The sequence below is a fragment of the Pseudophryne corroboree genome, chromosome 6, assembly GCF_028390025.1.
Source record: "Pseudophryne corroboree isolate aPseCor3 chromosome 6, aPseCor3.hap2, whole genome shotgun sequence".
Lineage (NCBI taxonomy): Eukaryota > Metazoa > Chordata > Amphibia > Anura > Myobatrachidae > Pseudophryne > Pseudophryne corroboree.
Window position 1 is genome coordinate 808,938,017 of NC_086449.1, and position 23,357 is coordinate 808,961,373.

The 23,357-nt window shown below is 44.4% G+C and overlaps 1 protein-coding gene across 7 annotated transcripts in view; it reads left to right on the forward strand.

The window, feature by feature from the left end:
- CNOT4 (CCR4-NOT transcription complex subunit 4) overlaps positions 1-23,357 on the forward strand; it is a 155,899-nt gene that overhangs the window by 87,761 nt on the left and 44,781 nt on the right. For 4 of the 7 annotated variants that reach the window (XM_063929010.1, XM_063929012.1, XM_063929014.1 and 1 more), the window contains exons 2-7: positions 1,160-1,449; positions 3,197-3,394; positions 11,621-11,707; positions 13,140-13,241; positions 15,690-15,815; positions 18,890-19,023. In XM_063929010.1, the coding sequence (XP_063785080.1) occupies positions 1,276-1,449; positions 3,197-3,394; positions 11,621-11,707; positions 13,140-13,241; positions 15,690-15,815; positions 18,890-19,023 (821 nt within the window). In that variant the 5' untranslated portion in view covers positions 1,160-1,275. The remainder of the gene's footprint in view (positions 1-1,159; positions 1,450-3,196; positions 3,395-11,620; positions 11,708-13,139; positions 13,242-15,689; positions 15,816-18,889; positions 19,024-23,357) is intronic. The other 3 variants (XM_063929011.1, XM_063929013.1, XM_063929016.1) reach the window with 1 other exon arrangement.

Sequence of the window (23,357 nt, forward strand, 5' to 3'; positions counted from 1 at the left end):
CGTACACACTTGCCGACAAAATGAACAACGTCGCTAATTTTCACCCTTCCTGAGTGGCGACGCTCACTTTCTCAGCAAGTGTGTATGCCGGTGATGACGACCGATGCGCGGCACCGAGGGTCGTTAACGACCCTCTGTGTCGGTGGTGCATTTATGCTCAATTTGGAACATCGTTCAAGAGCTGGCTGCCGCATGACGTCGCTGAGCGATATGGACGCTGTCTAGCGTGTATGAACCTTTATGTATGTCTAAGAGGAAAGATAAATAACACTTTGTTAGATTAAGAATTTTCTCCGTGTAACAAACTCAACAGAAAACTTTGACTATGGGTTTGGTCACAGATGTTTAAGCCTTCTCTGGTGGTGAAACGCGTTAGTGGTCTGAGATCCTTCACAATACACGCACATGTATTCATTGCTATAGCGTCCTATAAAATGCAATAAACTTTCTCCATCTTCAGACACATACTAGTCACACCTTCTGGGCTACATGTACAGTATGAAGTGGCGGCATTGAGGTGAAGTGTAAAGCGACAGTACAGATGGAGCCCTTCTCATCTATCCCTCTACCAGGATTAATTGAGCCAGCGCAGTCATACTTAATCCCCTGCTGTAATGACTTAATCCCATGCTGTATTGCTCTCTCTGTATTGTATTGCAGCTGAGAACAATAGATGAAAGGCTTATGCTAATAAGCCTTGGTGCACCTAGGCGCAGCAGAGAAGCCTAGATGTGCAAGGCTCCATCTGTAAAGGGCCTTACACATTTAACGATCCGCCGCCGAGCTGCCTGGCGGCAGGGGGGGGGGGGGGGGGGGGGCGGCAGGCAGTGACGGGGGGAGTGAAGTTTCTTCACTTCCCCGTCACACGGCTCCATAGAAGTGCAGGCTAATATGGACGAGATCGTCCATATTGGCCTGCATGCACAGCCGACGGGCCACCAGCGATGATTGAGCGCGGGGCTGCGCATCGTTCTTCGCTGGTGCCTCCACACTCAAAGATATGAACGGTATCTCGTTCATTAATGAACGAGATCGTTCATATCTTTGAGAATTATCGCCCAGTGTGTAGGGCCCTTAAGTGTAAAGCACACCTTTTTATTGTATTACTTTGTCGTTCTATTTTTATCTAATGGTTTCCTTGTCCTGATTTGTCTTTCAGATTGCTGCATCACACGGATTTTAATTTCAGTAAATTATTCTAAGCGTGGAACACATATATATATATTTTTTGGGGTTTTTGTTTTTTTTCTACTGTGTTTTTGGGATCCCATAAAGATGTCCCGCAGCCCCGATATGAAGGAAGACCCTGTGGAATGCCCCCTTTGCATGGAGCCTTTGGAAATCGATGACATAAACTTTTTCCCTTGCACATGTGGATATCAGATTTGCCGCTTCTGTTGGCACCGTATACGCACAGACGAGAACGGGTTGTGTCCCGCATGCAGAAAGGTCAGCGTTGCAGAAATCTTTTCTCATGGCCTCTCTTCCACCCTCTGCAGAGAGTATGTAGGCTATGTATCTACCTGAAGGGTCCCGATGGTATTGCGTTCAGTTGGGGCAGTATAATGGCGTGGTGTGGTTGTTTACAGATGTGTCCTTCCTTCATCTTTGCGGCCGTCATGCTTAACAGCCCCTTCACGGGAAAAATTTCTAACGTCTGCCTTCGTGTTTTGCCGAAACGCGTTAGCCGCAACATAATTGATATATGGCACTTATATATTTGTGTGCACTGCGTTGCGTCGAAGCAAATACGCCCAACGTTAGCAGAGTTGCACGGGACCCTGCGGCTCACTCACGACAGGCATCTTACAATGCATGGCGTATTGAGGCTGGGTGTATGAGGACACATCTGGCCATAGGTACTTGAGAGGATGCCATAGATTTATTTATTTTTCTCTCCAAAAATGATTTGTTACAGATTTTGGCACTGGGTGGTGATACAAATCCCTTGAAGAGTACCATAATTGCTAATGTAACACTTTACAGGAGCACGGATCATCAGCCCCTACTTTCGACTACTTTCTTGACCTCCCTGATCTCCGGACTTCACTACAATGAAGCTTTGTGATTTTTTTTTTTTTTTTTTTTTAAAGAACCTGCTGTATCTGGAAAGATATCATACCCTCTGTGATCTTTAAAGACTGCATTAAAGCGCATGCGTTGGCTGTTCCACCTGACATGTTGCAGTCTACTGTAGAGTGTTGTTCTACAAATGGAAACTGTTGACCGCAATGGAGGACGCATTAAACAGTTGTAGCGCTCTTCAAGTGTTTTGTATCGCCACCTGATGACATAATTTGTAACGGATTATATATATATATTTTTAAACAAATGGCTAGTGCATCCTTTGAAGTACCTGTAGTCCAAAGTTCTTTTCATTATAGGCCTTAGAAGAACTCCAGAGTAGATAGATAAAATATTGGTGGGCACCTGTTGTGTGCTTTGATGGAATTTTTATCAGCATTTGGTTTTATTACGTGATTGAACCCAGAGGATGGATGCACTTCCCTTTCTGCTCTGGCATCCCCAACTTTGACATTTTAAGACCCACAATAAGCATCACTTTTTTTTTACTTTTTTTTATTGACGCTTTGTTCCACTTTCCCCTGTAAATGATACATACTGTCGTTATTTCAAGCACTGTTTAAGGAGTTCATTTGAAAACCGTTTTATGATCTAGAACAGTTGTTCTCAAACTCGGTCCTCAGGACCCCACACGGTTCACGTTTTCCATGTCACCCAGCAGCTGCACTGTGTAACACCAGCTGTCACATTTAAAAAATCTACAGGTGACCTGCAAAACATGGACCGTGTTGGGGTCCTGAGGACTGAGTTTGAGAACCTGTGATCTAGAATAACTGATTAGAGGATCTTTGTGATAGATCCTCTTTTAACTCAAGTTATTTTAAAGTTGAAAACGTTAGGGTACATGTAACTGCCCTGGTCTGTCATCAACTCCTGACTCACTCTTATTTCTCCTGTGGGTTCCTATGAGTGCAGGGTCCCTGCAGTTACCACGGTACTGCTTGCTTTCAACATTCTCAAGGCAAAGAGTATATTTAGTTATTGTAGTTTAGAGCGGTAACTTGGTATCATTATCATTCAGTGTTGTGTATTTTTATTATTGTGGTTCGTAGGAGCCTGCGTAAAGTCCTTTAGCGTTACCCCGCTAAAATTCCCCTGTGTCATTCCTTAGCCATATCCAGAAGACCCAGCCGTATACAAACCTCTCTCCCAGGAAGAGCTACAGAGGATAAAGAATGAAAAGAAACAGAAACAGAACGAGCGCAAACAGAAAATATCAGAAAACCGGAAACATTTGGCCAGCGTGCGCGTTGTCCAGAAAAATCTAGTCTTTGTAGTGGGCCTTTCACAACGCCTCGCAGACCCAGAGGTGAGTGCAAGGCGGCCTTTTATTTCCTCATGGAGGCTTAGTATAAATATTCAAGCCTTCCCCGAAAGTCCGGGTTTTAAGGATTTCCGTGCTAGAACACAGGTGGTGGATCAAAATGACTTGACGTGTTAATTAACCCGTAGCCTGTGTCATTATAAACCAGGGCTGTCGGGGGAATTTTGCGGATCGGAGGTCGGAAATGCTGGGCTAAAATATTTTTTTCTGCAGTGTGGTTGAAATACAGCACTTACAAATGCAGTTTTCATTTGCTTCCTCTAAGAGCTAGAAGTTAGAGGTATGTTTGAGGCATTCACAGCCCTGGTCATACTGCTTAGCTCGGACTTCTTGCTACAGCTGGTGGCAGGCAGACTTATCACTTGGTTATCTTCACCATTCTGTAACCCTTAATGCTGCATTTTATCTAGAAGAAGGAATTGCAAATTACTGGTATTTGGGGTTTTGTTTTGTTTTTGGGGTTTTTTTCAGTATCGATTGTTTGGGTTTTTTTTTTTTTTTTTTTTTTTCATTTGATTATTTATATATATTTTTTTAATACAGTGTATCACTTTTGGACTCGGTAAGGAGTTTTTATCTGACTTAAAGTCATAACTGCTGGAATCTCGTATATGCTTATACTGTAAAGATTTTTTTTCTCCGGCAGGGTCCACAGGTTATCCACAGGATAATAATGGGATATGATGAAGCGACAGCGGATTTGCACCAGTCGGTCAAAGCTTTCTGGCCTCCCAGCATGCAACGGGCCCGTCCATATATCCCCGCCTCCTGGCTCAGGCAAATCAGTTTTTGGTTTGGTGCGGCAGGAGTCAAACCATGGTCAGAGGACTGCTGGTTTTAGCAGCCCTAAGCTTTCTTATTTTAATTTTTATAGTCTTACTATTTTTTCTGAGCAATCTTTCTAAACAGCATCTTATACGTACCTTAGAAAGAGTCGCTCCAACAACTCTCCACCGGGTCGCGACAATGCTTACCCACGAGTACAGTGCTGTTTCGGCGGGCGCCTGTGTCTGATATACTAGCAGGTCCAGTAGACGTTACCAGGCTGTGGCCGGAGCACGGGGAGAAGGTAAGGCATCGGTTCCGCTTAGAAGGGGAATACGGACACAGCCACACTGTTTTGGGAGGAGACTACCAAACAGTCGCTGATGCGGCTGCCCCCTTCGGTGCACCAGCGCTAGGCCTTAGGGATCATAGGCTCCAGGAATAGTATGAGGCCGCGATCCCTAGGGTTGATGACAGACGTTCTCCTGGTCACCCCTCCCCCTGGTTCATGACCAGTTTCCTCCGAGTATCCCGCCGTGAACTGTTTTCCCGCTTCCATTTCAGACGTTGTACACAAGGAGACCCAGTCGCAGCATAGGCGGCTGTGTGACTGGTGCGTCTGTGTTCACTATAGGTTCATGGAGCGACAGTGTACACTAGTAGCATCTGGATCCACTCAGCGTTCGCTAACGTATTGATCGGTCCTGGAAGCGAGGTGAGTCTCCCTGTATCTGCCTCTTGAGTATGAATAGTTAGATAAGTGCCTATTGCATATGTGTCTGTATACATATACTGTTTCTTTCGCATTGCGTCTGCATACGTTAGATCTGTTTAAACATGATTCAGTAATATGTTCTCCTACATACTCATATTGCTTATTATACCAATATATAACGTGACTGACTGCTAGTGTGATTGCTGACTTTACTATATTCTGTCAGTTTTGTTTTATTCCGATCCTCAATGCTGGTGCATGGGTAGGGTCGGATTGTTTGTCACTTTAAAAAGCTTAGTTTGATTACAGTCACAAATTGTGTAGTACACTGTGGAAGTGTTCATTATTTATTATGTCTAAGAGCGGCATAGGTGAAGAAGATACACTCACAGCAACACCAACACTCATATCATGTTTGTCTTGCAAAGCTCTCAGGATCTGGTTCAGGATAGTTTGTGTGCAAATTGTTTTAGCTTTCACCAGGGGTTCTTGAAAAATGCAAGGCACTTTCAGGTGCAGGTTGATCCACCTTGGGCTATGTTTGCACACACTTTATCCAGTATAGCTGAATGGATAATTCCTCCAACTCCTCTACCGGCGATAGGTTACACGTTTAACCCTTACATGCAGCTTCCTACTTGTGGTGTATCACTTCCAGCAGCAGCCTCTCAGAAGAAACAGGCTGATAAGCCGGTGGTAAGTAAATCTTCATCCTCACAGGCTACACATGGTTCAGAGGAGAATTCATCAGAGGATGAAAGCTCAATTAATTCTACTTCGGCATACGAAGAGGAGGAGGAAGGTCTCAGCTCAGTGGATATAGGTGAGTTAATTAAAGCAATGAAAGCCATTCTATCCTTAGAAGATTCAGCAGAGCCTGTGTATTAAAAACCAAGGCACCTGTGTTTAAACGTCCCAAAACCGTTAAGACTGAGTTACCAGGGTCAGATCAGCTGACGGAATTCATGGAAGAGGCTTGGGCTACGCCTAATAAGTTGTTTTGAATTCCTAAGAAATGGAATTCCAATTATCCTCTTCTAGCTGGGGATTGTTTAAAAAAAGAGGTGGCTCCTAAAGTAGATACGCATATGATTCGATTAGTGCGAAAATCTACATTACCTTTGCCTTCAACATCATTAAATCATGTCACGGATAGGAGAGTGGATGGTTTTCTTAAAAACATTTTTTAACTGTCCGGGGCAGTCATAAGGCCAGCCATGGCTTCAGCTTGGATGGCAAAGGCAGTGGCTGCCTGGGCTGATGCATTGGAGGGGGATTTTCCATTAGCATCTAGAGAGCAAAAATCCCATATAGCACATATAAAACAGGCTGCAATGTTCTTGGAAGAAGCAGCATTGGATATGGGTACTATTGCCTCCAGGGCATCAGCTTCATCAATAGCTGCTCGCAGAGCAGTTAGGCTACGTACGTGGAAAGCTGATTCAAAATCTAAGAAGGTTTTGGAATCTCTGCCCTTTTCTAGAGATATTCTTTTTGGTAAAGAATTGACAGATATTTTGGAGTCCGAAGCAGACTCCCAAGAAGGTCAAGTTTCCTTCCACATACAATTTCAAACCTAAAGTTCTGGCCCTTTCGGTATCAAGAAAAAGCTAAAGGAAAAAATGAGGGCAAGCAGGCCCAATACAACAAGTCTGGTAAGACTAAAAAGCATTGGGCTACCAGAGGACGGGTTGGGAAGACCGATGATAAACCATCAGCCTGATGGTGCGGGCCTCCACCTGGGGGACCCCAGGGTGGGGGGCCGACGACTTCACTTTGCACAGGGTACAGGAAACTATCTCTAGGTTATGCTTTTGCCCTCAAGAAGTACCCTCCATGAAGGTTTTTTTGTACCAGCCCGTTTTGGGTAGAGATGAAGACCAGGGCTTTGCAAGAGGCAGTTCAGAAATTGCTTCAGTCAGGAGTAGTCATTCCAGTTCCTCCTGAACAACGAGGACAGGGTTTTTACTCCAAGCTGTTTTTAGTTCAGAATCCAAATGGCCCGTTCCGGCCCATTCTCAATCTCAAACTGCTGAACAAATACATTTGGGTACCTCTGTTTCACATGGAGACCTTACGTTCCATAATTTTGGCCATGGAGCCAGGGGGTTATATGGTATCCCTGGATATACTGGATGCTTACCTACATGTTCCTATAGCACTGTCGCATCAGTGCTATCTCAGGTTCGCTATCCTCCAACAGCATTTTCAGTTCCAGGCCCTACCTTTTGGGTTAGCCACAGCCCCCAGAGTATTTACCAAGATTATGGTGGTAATGGCAGCTTATCTCCGACAGCAGGGGATAATAATTTTTCCATACCTCGACGATCTTTTAATCCTGGCACAGTCGCAGGAATTGCTCCTCTGTCATCTGCAACAGACAATGTGTCTGCAGAACCACGGGTGGCTCAAACATTGGGCAAAATCGTCTCTAGTTCTGTCACAGCGGATGACTCACTTGGGGGCTGTACTGGATTCAAGTTTTCAGAGAGTAACGTTACCTCTGAACAAGATATCCAAGGTTCAGTCAAGGATTCAGGACTTGTTACACAGTCAAAAAGTATCCATTCACGCAGCAATGCGTGTGATGGGTTTGATGGTGTCAACATTCGACATGGTGGAGTATGCACAATTCCACTCGAGGCCTCTGCAGCGTCTGGTTCTTGCCAAATGGAATGGGCTGCATCAGACGATAAAAACAGACTATGGTGCTTACGATAGAAGTAAGAATGTCATTAGACTGGTGGCTACAGACATCCCATCTGGACAAGGGGAGACCCTTGTGGATATCAGATTGGGAAATTCTGACAACGGATGCCAGTCTCCCGGGCTGGGGAGCAGTGTCAGGAAGGTTGTGTTTCCAGGGGCAATGGACCAAGGAAGAAGGTTGCCTGCCAATAAGTATATTGGAACTTCGGGCCATGGGGGTCATTCCGAGTTGATCGCTAGCTACTTTTAGCAGCCGTGCAAACGCATAGTCGCCGCCCACGGGGGAGTGTATTTTTGCTTTGCAGGAGTGTGAACGCCTGTGCAGCCGCGCGGCAGCTAACACATTTTGTGCAAAACAAGACCAGCCCTGTAGTTACTTATTGTGTGCGATGATTGCTGCGACGAATGACACGGTAATGACGTCAGACACCCGCCCAGCAAACGCCCGGCCACGCCTACGTTTTTCCAAACACTCCTAAAAAACGGTCAGTTGACACCCATAAATGCCCTCTTCCTGTCAATCTCCTTGCAATCGGCTGTGCGACTGAATGCGTCGCTAGAACCTGTGCAAAACCACGATGCTCTTTGTTCCTGTACATCGCACGTGCGCATTGCGGTGCATACGCATGTGTTCGTTTTTTTTACTGATTGTTACGCAGCGAACAACGGCAGCTAGCGATCAACTCGGAATGACCCCCCTATATACATGGCACTGATTCTTCTGGGAAAACCAGTCCAGATCCGCTCGGACAATGTGACGGCAGTAGCGTACCTCAACCATCAGGGAGGAACTTGCAGCCGAAAAGCGATGAAGGAGGTAAGTCACATACTAAAGTGGGCAGAACTTCATCTTCCAGCCTTGTCCGCAGTATTTGTTCTGGGAGTCCTAAACTGGGAAGCGGACTTTCTCAGTCGACATGCTATTCGGGCAAGCGAATGGGCTGTACACCCAGAGGTCTTCCAGACTCTAGTAGACAAGTGGGGGTTGCCAGAGAGAGATCTCATGGCATCCCATCTGAACAACAAAGTGCTCGCATATGGGTTAAGAACGAACAGAGGATCCAAGAGCGATCTTTGTGGATGCCCTGTCGGAGAGATGGTACTTTCATCTGGCTTATGTGTTTCCTCCAATCATCCTATTACCAAGGGTGGTGAGAAAGAAAAAGCAAGGGAAAGGTGCTGTGATACTAATAGCTCCGGCTTGGCCCAGAAGGCATTGGTACACAGATCTGCAGAGAATGTCGATGAATGCTCCACTTCTGCTCCCTCAACGTCCAGATCTACTAATGCAGGGTCCTTGTTATCACAGGCATCTGGATCGGTTGTCTTTGACGGCGTAGCTCTTGAAACCTCTATCCCAGGGGTTCTCAAACTCGGTCCTCAGGACCCCACACAGTGCATGTTTTGCAGGTAACCCAGCAGGTGCACAGGTGTATTAATTACTCACTGACACATTTTAAAAGGTCCACAGGTGGAGCTAATTATTCCACTTGCAATTCTGCGAGGAGACCTGCAAAACATGCACTGTGTGGGGTCCTGAGGACCGAGTTTGAGAACCTGTGCTCTATCCTGAAGTCAAGAGGATTCTCACAACAGGTAATTCAAACTATGCTTAGAGCAAGGAAACCTTCCTCCGCTCGCATTTATCACCGAATATGGCAAACCTATTTTCATTGGTGCAGTGAACGGAAAATGGAGCCTAAGTTTTTCAGAGTTTCCAGGGTCTTAGCATTCCTTCAGGCAGGAATAGATAAGTGTTTGAAGGTGGCTTCCTTGAGAGTGCAAGTGTCGGCATTGACTGTATGGTTCCAAAAGAAAATTGCCAACTTACAGGATGTGCGTACTTTTTTCCAGGGAATGCAGCGCATACAACCTCCTTTTGTTCCTGCTGTAGTGCCTTGAGACTTAAGTCTAGTCCTGAAAGCTCTTCAAGTTGCCCCATTTGAACCACTTAATAAAGTGGATCTTAAATGGTCGACAGCTAAAGTTCTCTTTCTACTGGCTATGGTGTCAGCTAGAAGAGTATCGGATTTAGGGGCTTTTTCATGTCGTTCCCCATTTCTGATTTATTTATTTTTTTTATATCCAGATAAAGCAGTTCTAAGAACTAGATCTGGGTATCTTCCGAAGATGGTGTTTAAATTCCACCTTAACCACTTAACTGACGATTTATTTCGCCGAAAACCGCTCCGAAATTGTCGGTTTTTTTATTCATGAATTAGGGGAAGAACATCAATTTAACCCTATCCCAAATGATTTTAGTTAAAAATAAAAAATAAAAAAAATGTTAAATATAATTTTTTCAAACATCGATCTGGAACATCGCGGCTTTCATTTTGAAAGCCGGGACAGCCTGTATGTATGCGGGGGGGGGGGGCTAGGGGGGGGCTTGAGAGGATTAATGTACTCTCCCCAGCGGCTGCCATTGTCTGCAGCCGCTGGAGGGGGGGGAGGGGTGGGGGGGATCCTGCCGTGCTGACCGATCAGCAGTGATCGGCAGCTCGGCAGACACAGGGGGAGAGTGCAGGGAGGCAGAGGAACCTTCCGGTCCCCCTGACAGCAGCAGCGGAAGGAAGTTTCCCTTCCCTGTCACTGCACACACTGTCTGTCTGACTGGTGTTATCCTGTGCGACCAGGTCAGATAGAGCACTTGCTGGTATGGTCGCATCTGCTGCCACCATGCCAGGCAAGTGGTTAATGAAGAAATTGTAGTCCCGGCTTTCCAGGTACCGGGCCTTTCTGCAGGAGATACATTGCTGGACGTGGTCCATACATTAAGGATCTACGTGGATCGTACCAGTGTTATCAGAAAAACTGATTCTCTCTCTTCATTCTCTACGGATTTCACGAGAGGATGGCCGGCTGATAAGCAGACACTGGCGGGGTGGCTTCGGATGACTATTTCAGAAGCATATTCTCGTGCTGATCTCCCTGTTCCGGCTAATGTCTCTGCTCACTCTACTGGTAAGGTAGGTCCATCATGGGCAGCACAACATGGTGCTTCAGCAGAGCAGATATGTAAGGCAGCCACATGGTCTTCCATTAACACATTCGTTAGACATTATGCCTTGGATACTTTTGCTTCTCATGACGCTGAATTCGGGCGAAGGATTCTCCTGACCAGTCAGAAGCGTACCCACCACTAAATTGCTTTGGGAGATCCCATTGTTATCCTGTGGATAACATGTGGACCCTGCCGGCGAAATATACGTTATGGTAAGAACTTACCGTTGATAACCGTATTTCTCCTAAGTCCACAGGTTCCACAGGGATCCCACCCTGACGTACCTGATTTGAGGATACTTTTACTCACTAACCTCTTCCTTCTTGCACGGAAGGGTGTGTATGTGTGTTCTTATCGCCTGATTAGGGCTATCTATGATGCTCCTGCCTTGAGCTTTGGAATACAACCGATTTGCCTCAGCCAGGAGGCGGGGATATATTGATGGGCCCGTTGCATACTGGGAGGCCAGAAAGCTTTGACCGATTGGTGCAAATCTGCTGTCGCTTCATCATATCCCGTTGTTATCTTGTGGATCCTGTGGACTTAGGAGAAATACCGTTATCAACTGTAAGTTCTTACCATAACTTATATTTTTTTTTTTTTCATTTCATTCAATATATAATTTAAATAGGATTTTCCGTTGATTTTGGCTTGTCCCCCACATGCACTTTTTAGGGAATTTGTGATGTAGTGTTGATACATGTAGCCACTGCGCACTGAACACTTGTAATCTGCGCTGGGATCTGATCTGCATATAGAGATCATTCATTACTACGGTGGCCGCAGGTAAAACGCGTTGTCTGCTATTACTTGCCCGCGAACACACCAAAAATCATGTCTCACTTGACAGAGGCAGCTACATTTTGTCAATCTTATACACTGCTGCCAAATATCAATTCCTTTAAATACCAAAAGTGAAAACTACTATGTTTTACCTGGATAAATTGTTGAAAGAAATAATTGCACAAATAATTTATTTATTTTTTCCTTCCCTTTTAATGTTCCTTTCCCATCACAGGTTTTAAAACGGCCAGAATATTTTGGGAAATTTGGTAAAATACATAAAGTTGTTATCAACAACAGCACATCCTATGCAGGCTCACAGGTGAGTAACTGGAAAGTGGTTTTCCTGGTGTAAATTCCTGAAATATCAAATTGCCCTTCTACCAGAACAAGGCTTTACTATGAAGTACTGTAGTTATGCGAGCAATGTACAGATGGGTCCACGTTTGTCTTGACCTTTAATAGGATTAACTGAGACTGGCCAATCGGACTTAATCCCCTGCTGTAATGACTTAATCCCCTGCTGTATTGTTCTCTGTATTGTATTGCAGCTGAGAACAATAGATGAAGGGTTTATGCTAATAAGTCATGTTGTGGCTAGGCACAGAAAACTAGTCAAGATAACTGTGGACCCATAGGCACTACAGTAATTGCCAATATGCACCATGACACATCGTGCCAAAATAAAAACCCCACCCCACTTATGTGGTAAGAAACAGATAGTTTGTGAATGACACATACAGGCCCCTTAAGGAACCTGTTTGGGGAATCCATGCTTGGCGGAAGACATGGCAGTTCTTTTCTACAATATAGGTATGGTTTATTTTTATGAACTGCTTACTGTTGTTGATCCAGAGGGAAAGAAAATAATTGTGAAACAGCTTTAGCATACCAAGGACACCTATCAAATTATTTTTCTTTTTAGCTTTTCCCGTTGTGACGCATTACGATTATTAAGCGTGCAAGAGTATAGACCATGGTTTCCATGTTTTAAATAAAAGAATAAATATAAGTTTATTTTTGTCGATTATTTTATTTTGATTCCATGAGCATTGTAACAGTTCTTAAATCCCGTTTAATATTCTGTTTTCTTAGAGAGTGCGGCTAGTATTTGTGTGTTTCTCCAATTATATAGGGAGTCTTTTGAATTGCAGAGCCTGTGATTTAATGTATGATGTAATTTGCATTTTGATATTAGTCGGTAAAGAGTTGTCTGTCTGTAAGGAGTGCCAGCTCTTTAACCAAATCTTACTGGTGACAGGATTTTGTGTTTAATAGTGTGAGAGAGATTTTTGTTGCTATTAGACTGGCCAGGTGTGTTTTTTGTTTTTGCCGGTTTACCCTTGCATACCCACATTGCATATGCCCTGGTGGGTCTTGCCATGACATCTGCCAATTAGGAGGGTGATTAATTTAGCAGTGTCTATTAACAGTTAAGTTTGGTCTAATGCAGTGGTTCTCAAACTCGGTCCTCAGGACCCCACACGGTTCACGGTTTCCAGGTCACCCGGCAGCTGCACTGTGTGTATCACCAACTGTTACATTTTAAAAATCTACAGGTGACCTGCAAAACATGAACCGTGTGGGGTCCTGAGGACCGAGTTTGAGAACCTGTGGTCTAATGTGTTGGGATCAGGACATGAAACGTATATAGAAAATGAGAATGGTTTCTGCTCAGAGGTTTTCCGCTGACGTTAGACAGCTGCCACTTGTGCCAGTAGCCATTAACTAAATATATCTCCTCTCTCTTGCAGGGTCCAAGTGCAAGTGCTTATGTAACATATATACGGTCAGAAGATGCACTTCGAGCTATACAGTGTGTCAACAATGTGGTAGTAGACGGAAGAACGCTTAAGGTATGATGCGACAGGCCTGTGTGACAGACACATAGATGGCAGCCACTACATAAGTCTGTTGCTTGGTGACGTTTAGAATCAGATCCTAGCCTCCATATGCCGTACGGCGGGAGACGTCGGATGTGACTAAGCCGCAGCTAGCGGTGTAACTTAGCAACTTTAAATGTTGTTTTCTCGCAGACGCAGCGAAACACTCACTTGGCCCGATTCATGTGTGGTTGGAATTGCCATCACTGCTGCTTTCATAGCAGTAGCAGACGTAGCATGAATATGTTTTGCAGCAGGAGCGGTACTCCTGTTTGCATTACTGATCCGATGCTGCAAAACCATTGGCCAGCTGCATGACCTATGGGGTTGCGAAAGCTGACCGCCACAGTTCCCACAAAGAAGCCATACTATACTATAGATGCCACTGGGTCACGTGATTGCAGAGATTGGCGGGGTCCCGTGCCTGTTGAGAGCAAGAACCATTGTAAAGCCTCTCTGGTCACTACATCATGTGTGTTGTGACTGTGGTTGCCATGGTAGTCATATGAGAGCAAGTTTGAAGTTGCTTTACTAACTCTAGGGAAAAATTAACAAGAATGTTATCTTACAGGTGACAATAACGGCTTATGTTAGAGAGATGGCGCTAATTTGTACCTTTTAAGGAGAAAGGGGTTAAAATTATTTTAAAACGGGTATTCTACTTGGTAGTTCTCCATGTTTTTTTCCTGTGGCTATGGTAGGTAGTCATCGTCTGTACTGTTAGTTTTTTCACAGCTTTATAATCCTGGAGACCTTTAGACCTATAGAGATCAATGGAAGTCTATGGTGTATTTTGAACAATTTTTTATAGAAATAAATTAGTTGTAAAACAAATTGGCGTGCCAAGGGCACCTGTCAAAATGTGTTCTTTGTCATGTCGACCTTTTCACCCTGTTGAACGAATATATGGTTGAACTTTTGGTGTCTACGAATACATTTTCTATCTATCGTCTGGATACCGTTTGTCACACACAAGGCTATTATACCCCACCCGTGACAATCTAGGAGTGCATACCTTGTGTTTCCGTGTTTTATTTAAGCATAAATAATGTTTCTTTTTATCAATAAATAATCTTCAGTCGTATTCAGTAACCTGCGGTTGGCTTGCGCGTGGTCTATTCCAAAGTGAAAAGTTCCCAGAGCCATTATATTAGAGACTTGCAATCTACTCTCAAGCGGTCCCGGGGCAGCCATTTCATAGGTGGCATAGACTGCGAAAGTGTACCACACGGCTAATAGAATTTGCCGATAGATAACCATTTGTATCTATGTATGATGCAGTAATGCCGCGGCCCATAATATAGATAGCCACTGCTGTAATTTGCCCATACATTGAAAACTCTTTACTCAGTTCTGGAATGAAAAATAAAGCCATCTAGGATAAGTGCATAGGAAGTCCCCCTGGGTAGTATATACCTGGTGCAGCTTTATCTATTAAATACCCCTATTAAGATGCAGTGTGTAGCATGACTCAAATATATGGTCTTATCTGAGATCTGTAGAATACTACTACCTCTGTTATTTCTCCTTCATCCACTAGGGACACTGGTGTGCTCTTTACAATGGGTATAGAGTGTGTGCTAACCTTGAGCTGGCACTTTAAGAGTTTAGAAGTCAGTCATTGCCTTTTTCTTTTCAACCAATCTTATTTGCTATTTGGCAACTTGTGGAGGTGGAATAAATATGTTTTATCGGCAGATGGGATGCCGGCTGTCGGTATACAGACAGCGGCATCTCGTCTGACGGAATCCCGGCAGCGAGTCCCATCGACCCTGCGTCCCGCAGGGGTGGCCAATGTAGACAGACCCAACACTCATATCAAACCACCAGTTACTTAGTGGTACAGTAGTGCGGTCACCGAATCCCTGGCACATACAGTTACACAGCAGTCACTGGATTTACAGGACTGGTCAAAAATTTCCAAAATTGTAGTTTGCGATATCGCTGCGTGCGGTCAGCGTTCGGTTGATCTCTCGGTACAAGGCTTTAAATGAAGTGGTTTGGCCAGCGGCATTACCATTCTAATGCCCACAAGTCTCACTGTCCAGATCTGTTCAAGCAAATGATTTGCAGACGCATCTGTTTTCCTCCAAATGTATCTCGGCATGACGAAATCTACAATCCTTGTAGTCTTTTTGCTTGCTAGTCAGTTTTACAGGAAACCCCCTGTGTGGCAAGGAAAGATACAGCAGAGGGTAATTCCACGCTCCAGTATGATAAACACATTTACTAAAACATGGTGTTTTCTTAGGGTGTGTTTTGTCACGATCGTTGTCTCACCTAGACAATCGAGGCAGCAGTTGTAATGTTTAAAACACAATTGAAGAGTCTACTTGTATCTTTTTTGTTTGTGTTTTGGGTCCTCTAATATTGGTCTCTTTCTCTCTTTATTTTTTTTTTCATTCCACTCGCTGTCTCAAGGCATCTTTAGGTACTACAAAATACTGCAGTTATTTCTTAAAAAATATGCAGTGTCCAAAGCCAGACTGTATGTATTTACACGAATTGGGGGACGAAGCAGCCAGTTTCACAAAAGAAGAAATGCAGGTAAGAACTTGATCGTTTTGCATTAGTTGATCTGTTCCGTGGCACCGCCATGGGCAACTTCATGGACCCCTGTTTTTGTTTCTTAACCGTACAGTAGATGTGTATTCTACTTAATGAAATTATGATTGTAATGACAGAAGCATCAGTATGAATTGTACCATGCATTCATTCTATAGCTGGTTATCATTTTTTTTTAAGGCCTACTACTGAATAACGTTTACTGTTGACGTTCAATGTCATGTGGATATTAAATATCTCGTCTTCACCCCGTTTGCTTCTAAATTGTGCGTTTGAGTGTGATGTGCAGATATGTATGAGTAATGTCTCTGCTAAAACCATCTGTTCACGTCTGGTACGTCACAAAGTGATAAAATGGTATGAAATTACTCTTATCAGGTTAGCGTGTTGTGAAATCAGGATATGTCTGAAAGGAAAGGAGACATGCCAAATTGTTATGTATTCTCAAAGACTAGAATGAAAATCTTTTTCCAACCTTCTGAATAAACAAGGACAGTCTACAGAATATTAAATGCTGAAAGCAGACTCTATAATAGTCATACATACCATATATAAAGGCCCAGATTTATCAAACCTTGGAGAGTGATAAATTGCACGATGTTGAAGTACCAGCCAATCAGCTCTTAACTGCCATGTTACAGGCTGTGGGGCAGATGTATTGACCTGGAGAATGCATAAGGAAGTGATAAACCAGTGATAAATGCAAGGTGATACACGCACCAGCCAATCAGCTCCAATATGTAAATTAACAGTTAGGAGGTGATTGGCTGGTGCGTGTATCACCTTGCACATATCACTGGTTTATCATTTCCTTATGCCATCTCCAGGTTAATACATCTGTCCCTGTTTTTGAAAAATGACCGTTATGAGGTGATTGGTTGGTATGTTATCACCATGCAATTTATCACTCTCCAAGGCTTGATAAATCTGGGCCTAAGCATATTATTCATTCCTTAATATACAGAGTAAAATCAGAACTAAAGCCCCCCGTCGTTGCAGGACTTCTCCCATTGTGCTTAAGTACTGCTAGTTACCAGCCCGTCAAAATTACGGAACAGCATAACCGTAATATCAGTGCCGGCGGCTGTGTGCGGCCGAACGGAGCAACACTTGAATTGTTCCGTCGGGCACTATCTAGTGGCCATCAGCCGAGCAAAACGCTTGAAACCCCCCCCCCCCAGAGAGATGAGGAGCCGTGTTAGCCTTTTATGATAAAGGATGTTTATGCTTTTGCACAGTTTCTGATTTACATGTCAGTGTGCAGAGATTGAACATTTCACCCTTTTTCTGTTTATTTCCAGGAAGTAAGTAGAGTATGTAGCGACTGACCGTAAAAGGCAATATTCTAGAAATTGCACTGTGAAATGCCGAGAGTGTCAAATGTTCTGCTTGTCACACAGTACAATGGCTGTATTTGTTCTGCTCCAGAATCCCAATTCAGAGTCAGCCATGTAAAAGGCTTGCAGGCATGAAATACCACTAATTACTTTTAAAATTACCTGTAATAAGATAATTAGCACTGTTAATTGCTATGCTTGCTTTTATGATAAATTAAAATGACGTTGGGAAACAGTCATACATTTAATGTTTTATCGTATCTGGAAATGTCAGTTTAAAATAGATTTTATTCTTAGTGGCCTCAACCTTGTTAGCAGTTACATATTTTAATGGGGTAGGTGGGTCTGTTTGCAAGCAGAAGATGGTTAGCTCGTTGGTCCACTGTTTGCTTTGTGTTGCGTCTGTTTCACAGGAAACAGTTTCTTATTCTGTCCATTTAAATGTTACGTTCTTTTCTTAGCAAATTTTCTTTGGGGGGGATTCAGTTGTTCTCGTACAGCGAAGCGCTCTCGTATAAAGTGACGGGTGCTATTCAGTTGTTTTTGGGTGTTCATCAATTATTGCCTGATTTATGCTCGCACCATCTTGAGATGCGAGCAGAAATCCATCTGAAGTAGGGCTTTTGGGCACCTTATTTGCATCGCATCCAGTAGTGTGCATAGGAAAAGCCGCTGTACGCATCGAATCCCGGTGCATTTGGGTGTGAGGATGCGGCACTGTCAACCAGTACAGGGCTGGCGATCAACGGTTGAATAGCTACCATGACTTCAGATGGGCGCTATGGGTGTGAGAAAACAATTGGAGGAGCAACCTCCTCTTTCGGGATTGTGGAGGCAGCACAAAACTTTACAGCTGCCTTCTGCTCAGGGAAGGCTGTCTTTGGGGTATATTTACTAAGGGTCCATTTTCAGCTATTTCAAATCGAGGAAAATTGATCTAAATCGATATGTTTTTAAAGGGCTTTAACACATTTACTAACATTCATTTTTTTTTTATGGTCATTTTTAAATGTTAGTAAATGGAAGCACAACATTGATTTAGATTATTCCATCAATTTGGAATGGGTGAAAATCGATCTTTAGTAAATATATACCTAGTGTGCAGAACATTACTGGGGCTTTGAGATGTACTCTACCTCAAACAGAAAAGGGTTATTTTTAAATAAGAGGACTCTTCCTACCAATGGTTCATTCAGAATAATGCCATTCTTAATTTCCAAAGACAAAATCCGATATTATCTTATGAGCTTTATATACGCAATATACCAGTAAGTGATTCAAAGGTTTAAAATCCTAATGGCCGTCTGAGGGTGTGAGCAGAAATCGGAAATAATTGAACACCCAGAAACAACCGAATAGCAACCGTCACTTTAGACGACAGAGCTACAGAGTTTCTACACCTGGAATGCAGTATTCACCAAGTGGTTTTAGGCGACATGCCTACCTAGTGACCACAAGGCTTTTTGGCTATTACATGCCCATCTCAGCGAAAGTGAAACTAGGGTGCGCTCGGAGAGAGAAAATGAGAAAGACGTGTGGTTAATTTTTGGAGGTAGAAAGCCGTGCTGGGATACGCCACCAAAAGCTAAATGCTGCTTTTTAGAACTTGTGTATCAATAGTACTATGTGATCTATTGCACAATGTCACCGTTGCTGGGTATAGTGGCCCCTGAATGGCTTTGCCGTATTAACTTATCACCCCCTCTCCTCTTTCTACAGGCGGGCAAACATCAGGAATATGAACAGAAGTTGCTTCAGGAACTCTACAAACTAAACCCCAACTTTTTACAGTTGTCTACGGGTACAGTTGACAAGAACAAAAACAAAGTAACACCCCTACAGAGGTACGATGTGTAAGTATTGGCACGGCGTGCTAAGTTTCCCAGCTGCATGCTTGCCTGTGGCGTTGATTAATCCTGCATGCTGCACTGGTGTAGGCTTGTAGCTCTGAGCGGGTGACTCCTGTGTCTTGCGCTCCAGTTACAGTAATGTCGCATGGCTGCTGGTATCTATATGAGGAGTTCACTTCTGGTATAATCGCCATTAGGGTGGTGTGTGAGGAAAGGAATTGCTGGCTACTTTGTAGGATATTTATATAGTGCACATATATTCCGCAGCACTTTACACCGTTTGTTCATTCTATCGGTCACTGCCTCAGAGGAGCTCACAATCTATTCTTTACCACATGGGGACACACGCATCCAGTTAACCTACCAGAATGTTTTTGAGTGTGGAACCAAGCCAGAGTATCTGGGGAAACCCCGTGCAAGCAAGGAGAGAACATGCAAACTCCACACACGTATGGACCAGACTCCCAAGACCTCAGTGCTGCCATGTATATAGTTGTTTCTATCATCGCAATATTATAGATTGCAGTCTATGGAAATGTATTGTGTTATGTGCAATTGTTGTGCAAGGAGTAATTGTGAAGGACTTTGGCCACTGCAGTGGCTGGCATAAGGACAACTATAGGATAACATCCCAGGGGTATGTATAATAATGCACTAGTTGCCTGTAACGATTGCACCTCTGGCTACAAGAAGAGACCTCAATGACTTTGAAAGAGTGGATGGTTGCTGGGATACGTTTGGCAGGAGCTTTGGTGACTGTTCCAGATCTTAATGTTCCGCAAGCAACAATATCTAAGGTACAGTCAGCATGGAACTCGGAGCGGATAATCTCTATCGTCCGGATCTTTATATCCACGTATTCCAAGTGTGCGGCAAAACATCGGAGCGACTACAGATTAAGTGACTGCACAGCTGGAATTGTTCTACCAGTTGTATGAATGCATCCAAATACACCGGCTGAAATATTTATTTGTATATTTTTATTAAAGACTTATTTTTCTGGTCTATGATGAAAAGTACACTGCCTCTAAATACTCAATCGACAAATTGGTATCCAACAACTTGAATGGTGAAGAAGACCCTCTGACTTAAAAAGACCGCTGTGCACCAGTAAGGATGTATTCCACTAAAATTTATTTAGGCTTGGGGAGCCTTTGGCCCTTCAGCTGTTGTTGAACTACACATACCAGGCTACATTTTTGCTGTTTGGCCATGCTAAAACCGTTGCAGGGCATGCTGGGATGTGTAGTTCAACAACAGCTGGAGTGCCAAAGGTTCCCGATCTTTGCGCCAGATGTTTATGGATGTGTAGCTACTGTGATCACGGCTGAAGCGGTTTGCCTAGTAAATGTCATAAGTAGGAAATTTTACTAAGTGTGCGGTTTGCTGAAGGCTCAGCTTGTTCTATTGTGTAGTAAGTGTCTCTGAATAAGTGTTTGGTCCGTTTGTAGGATGTAATACAGGGTGATTGCTTAGTGTATTTGCCGTATCCTACATTTAGTACTGCATAGTTGCTATTACACTATCGATAGTCGGGGTCATTCCTTAATGTGCGGTGACACTGTCCATCTACCTGAGTTTTGTGTACTTCCTGTGACTGGCTGTACTCGCTTTGTATGTAGCACAAAGGTAAAGAGATATAATCATCCTGCCTCCCAATTAAAAGGACATTTTGTTGTTCTATTTATGAAGTACCCCGGTGTTAGCAAATACGCATGTTTACTCAGACTTAATGGTGTAAAAGTTGAAAGCTGTGCACTCAGTGGGAATTAGCCACTGAGACTTACTGCAGGCTTTTCCGAGTTAAGTGACCAGAGCTATTCAATTATATCACCCAAAAAGCCCCGAAGCTATATCGATTTTTAAGCATAGATCAAGTCCCTGGGGCTATGCCGTTACTGCACACAGTAAGCCTGCGGTAATTTCAGAGGGTGCATGGAACGCAGATTTCTGTTCACGCCCTCCTTCGTGCTTAATGCGCGCTGTGTTTGAATAGTTCGGAGCCACTTAACCCAGGAACCAAATCCTGCAGTACGTCCTGTGGCTAATTGAATATGCCTCAATATTTCAGTGGGAGTATATAAACTTCCTGTGATTGCATTGGTTATTATACTGTAAAATGGAACCTTGGAAAAATAAGAATTTACTTACCGATAATTCTATTTCTCGTAGTCCGTAGTGGATGCTGGGGACTCCGTCAGGACCATGGGGATTAGCGGCTCCGCAGGCGACAGGGCACAAAAATAAAAGCTTTAGGACTAGGTGGTGTGCACTGGCTCCTCCCCCTATGACCCTCCTCCAAGCCTCAGTTAGGATACTATGCCCGGACGAGCGTACACAATAAGGAAGGATTTTGAATCCCGGGTAAGACTCATACCAGCCACACCAATCACACTGTACAACTTGTGATCTGAACCCAGTTAACAGCATGATAACAGAGGAGCCTCTGAAAAGATGGCTCACAACAATAACAACCCGATTTTTGTAACAATAACTATGTACAAGTATTGCAGACAATCCGCACTTGGGATGGGCGCCCAGCATCCACTACGGACTACGAGAAATAGAATTATCGGTAAGTAAATTCTTATTTTCTCTGACGTCCTAAGTGGATGCTGGGGACTCCGTCAGGACCATGGGGATTATACCAAAGCTCCCAAACGGGCGGGAGAGTGCGGATGACTCTGCAGCACCGAATGAGAGAACTCCAGGTCCTCCTCAGCCAGGGTATCAAATTTGTAGAATTTTGCAAACGTGTTTGCCCCTGACCAAGTAGCAGCTCGGCAAAGTTGTAAAGCCGAGACCCCTCGGGCAGCCGCCCAAGATGAGCCCACCTTCCTTGTGGAATGGGCCTTTACAGATTTTGGCTGTGGCAGGCCTGCCACAGAATGTGCAAGCTGAATTGTACTACAAATCCAACGCGCAATCGTCTGCTTAGAAGCAGGAGCACCCAGCTTGTTGGGTGCATACAGGATAAACCGCGAGTCAGTTTTCCTGACTCCAGCCGTCCTGGAAACATATATTTTCAGGGCCCTGACAACGTCTAGCAACTTGGAGTCCTCCAAGTCCATAGTAGCCGCAGGCACCACAATAGGTTGGTTCAGGTGAAACGCTGAAACCACCTTAGGGAGAAACTGAGGACGAGTCCGCAGTTCTGCCCTGTCCGAATGGAAAATCAGATATGGGCTTTTGTGAGACAAAGCCGCCAATTCTGACACTCGCCTGGCCGAGGCCAGGGCCAACAGCATGGTCACTTTCCATGTGAGATATTTCAAATCCACAGATTTGAGCGGTTCAAACCAATGTGATTTGAGGAATCCCAGAACTACGTTGAGATCCCACGGTGCCACTGGAGGCACAAAAGGGGGTTGTATATGCAGTACTCCCTTGACGAATGTCTGGACTTCAGGAACTGAAGCCAATTCTTTCTGGAAGAAAATCGACAGAGCCGAAATTTGAACCTTAATGGACCCCAATTTGAGGCCCATAGACACTCCTGTTTGCAGGAAATGCAGGAATAGACCCAGTTGAAATTCCTCCGTGGGGGCCTTCCTGGCCTCACACCACGCCACATATTTTCGCCAAATGCGGTGATAATGTTGTGCGGTCACCTCCTTCCTGGCATTGACCAGGGTAGGTATGACCTCTTCCGGAATGCCTTTTTCCCTTAGGATCCGGCGTTCAACCGCCATGCCGTCAAACGCAGCCGCGGTAAGTCTTGGAACAGACAGGGTCCTTGCTGAAGCAAGTCCCTTCTTAGCGACAGAGGCCATGGGTCCTCTGTGAGCATCTCTTGAAGTTCCGGGTACCAAGTCCTTCTTGGCCAATCCGGAGCCACGAGTATAGTTCTTACTCCTCTCCGTCTTATAATTCTCAGTACCTTGGGTATGAGATGAAGAGGAGGGAACACATACACTGACTGGTACACCCACGGTGTTACCAAAGCATCCACAGCTATTGCCTGAGGGTCCCTTGACCTGGCGCAATACCTGTCCAGTTTTTTGTTGAGGCGGGACGCCATCATGTCCACCTTTGGTCTTTCCCAACGGTTCACAATCATGTGGAAGACTTCTGGGTGAAGTCCCCACTCTCCCGTCCTGCTTCTTGTGCCGCCCTGTCTGTTTACGTGGGCGACTGCCGTGATGTTGTCCGACTGGATCAGCACCGGCTGACCTTGAAGCAGAGGTCTTGCTAGGCATAGAGCATTGTAAATTGCCCTTAGCTCCAGTATATTTATGTGGAGAGAAGTCTCTAGACTTGACCACGTTCCCTGGAAATTTCTTCCCTGTGTGACTGCTCCCCAGCCTCTCAGGCTGGCATCCGTGGTCACCAGGATC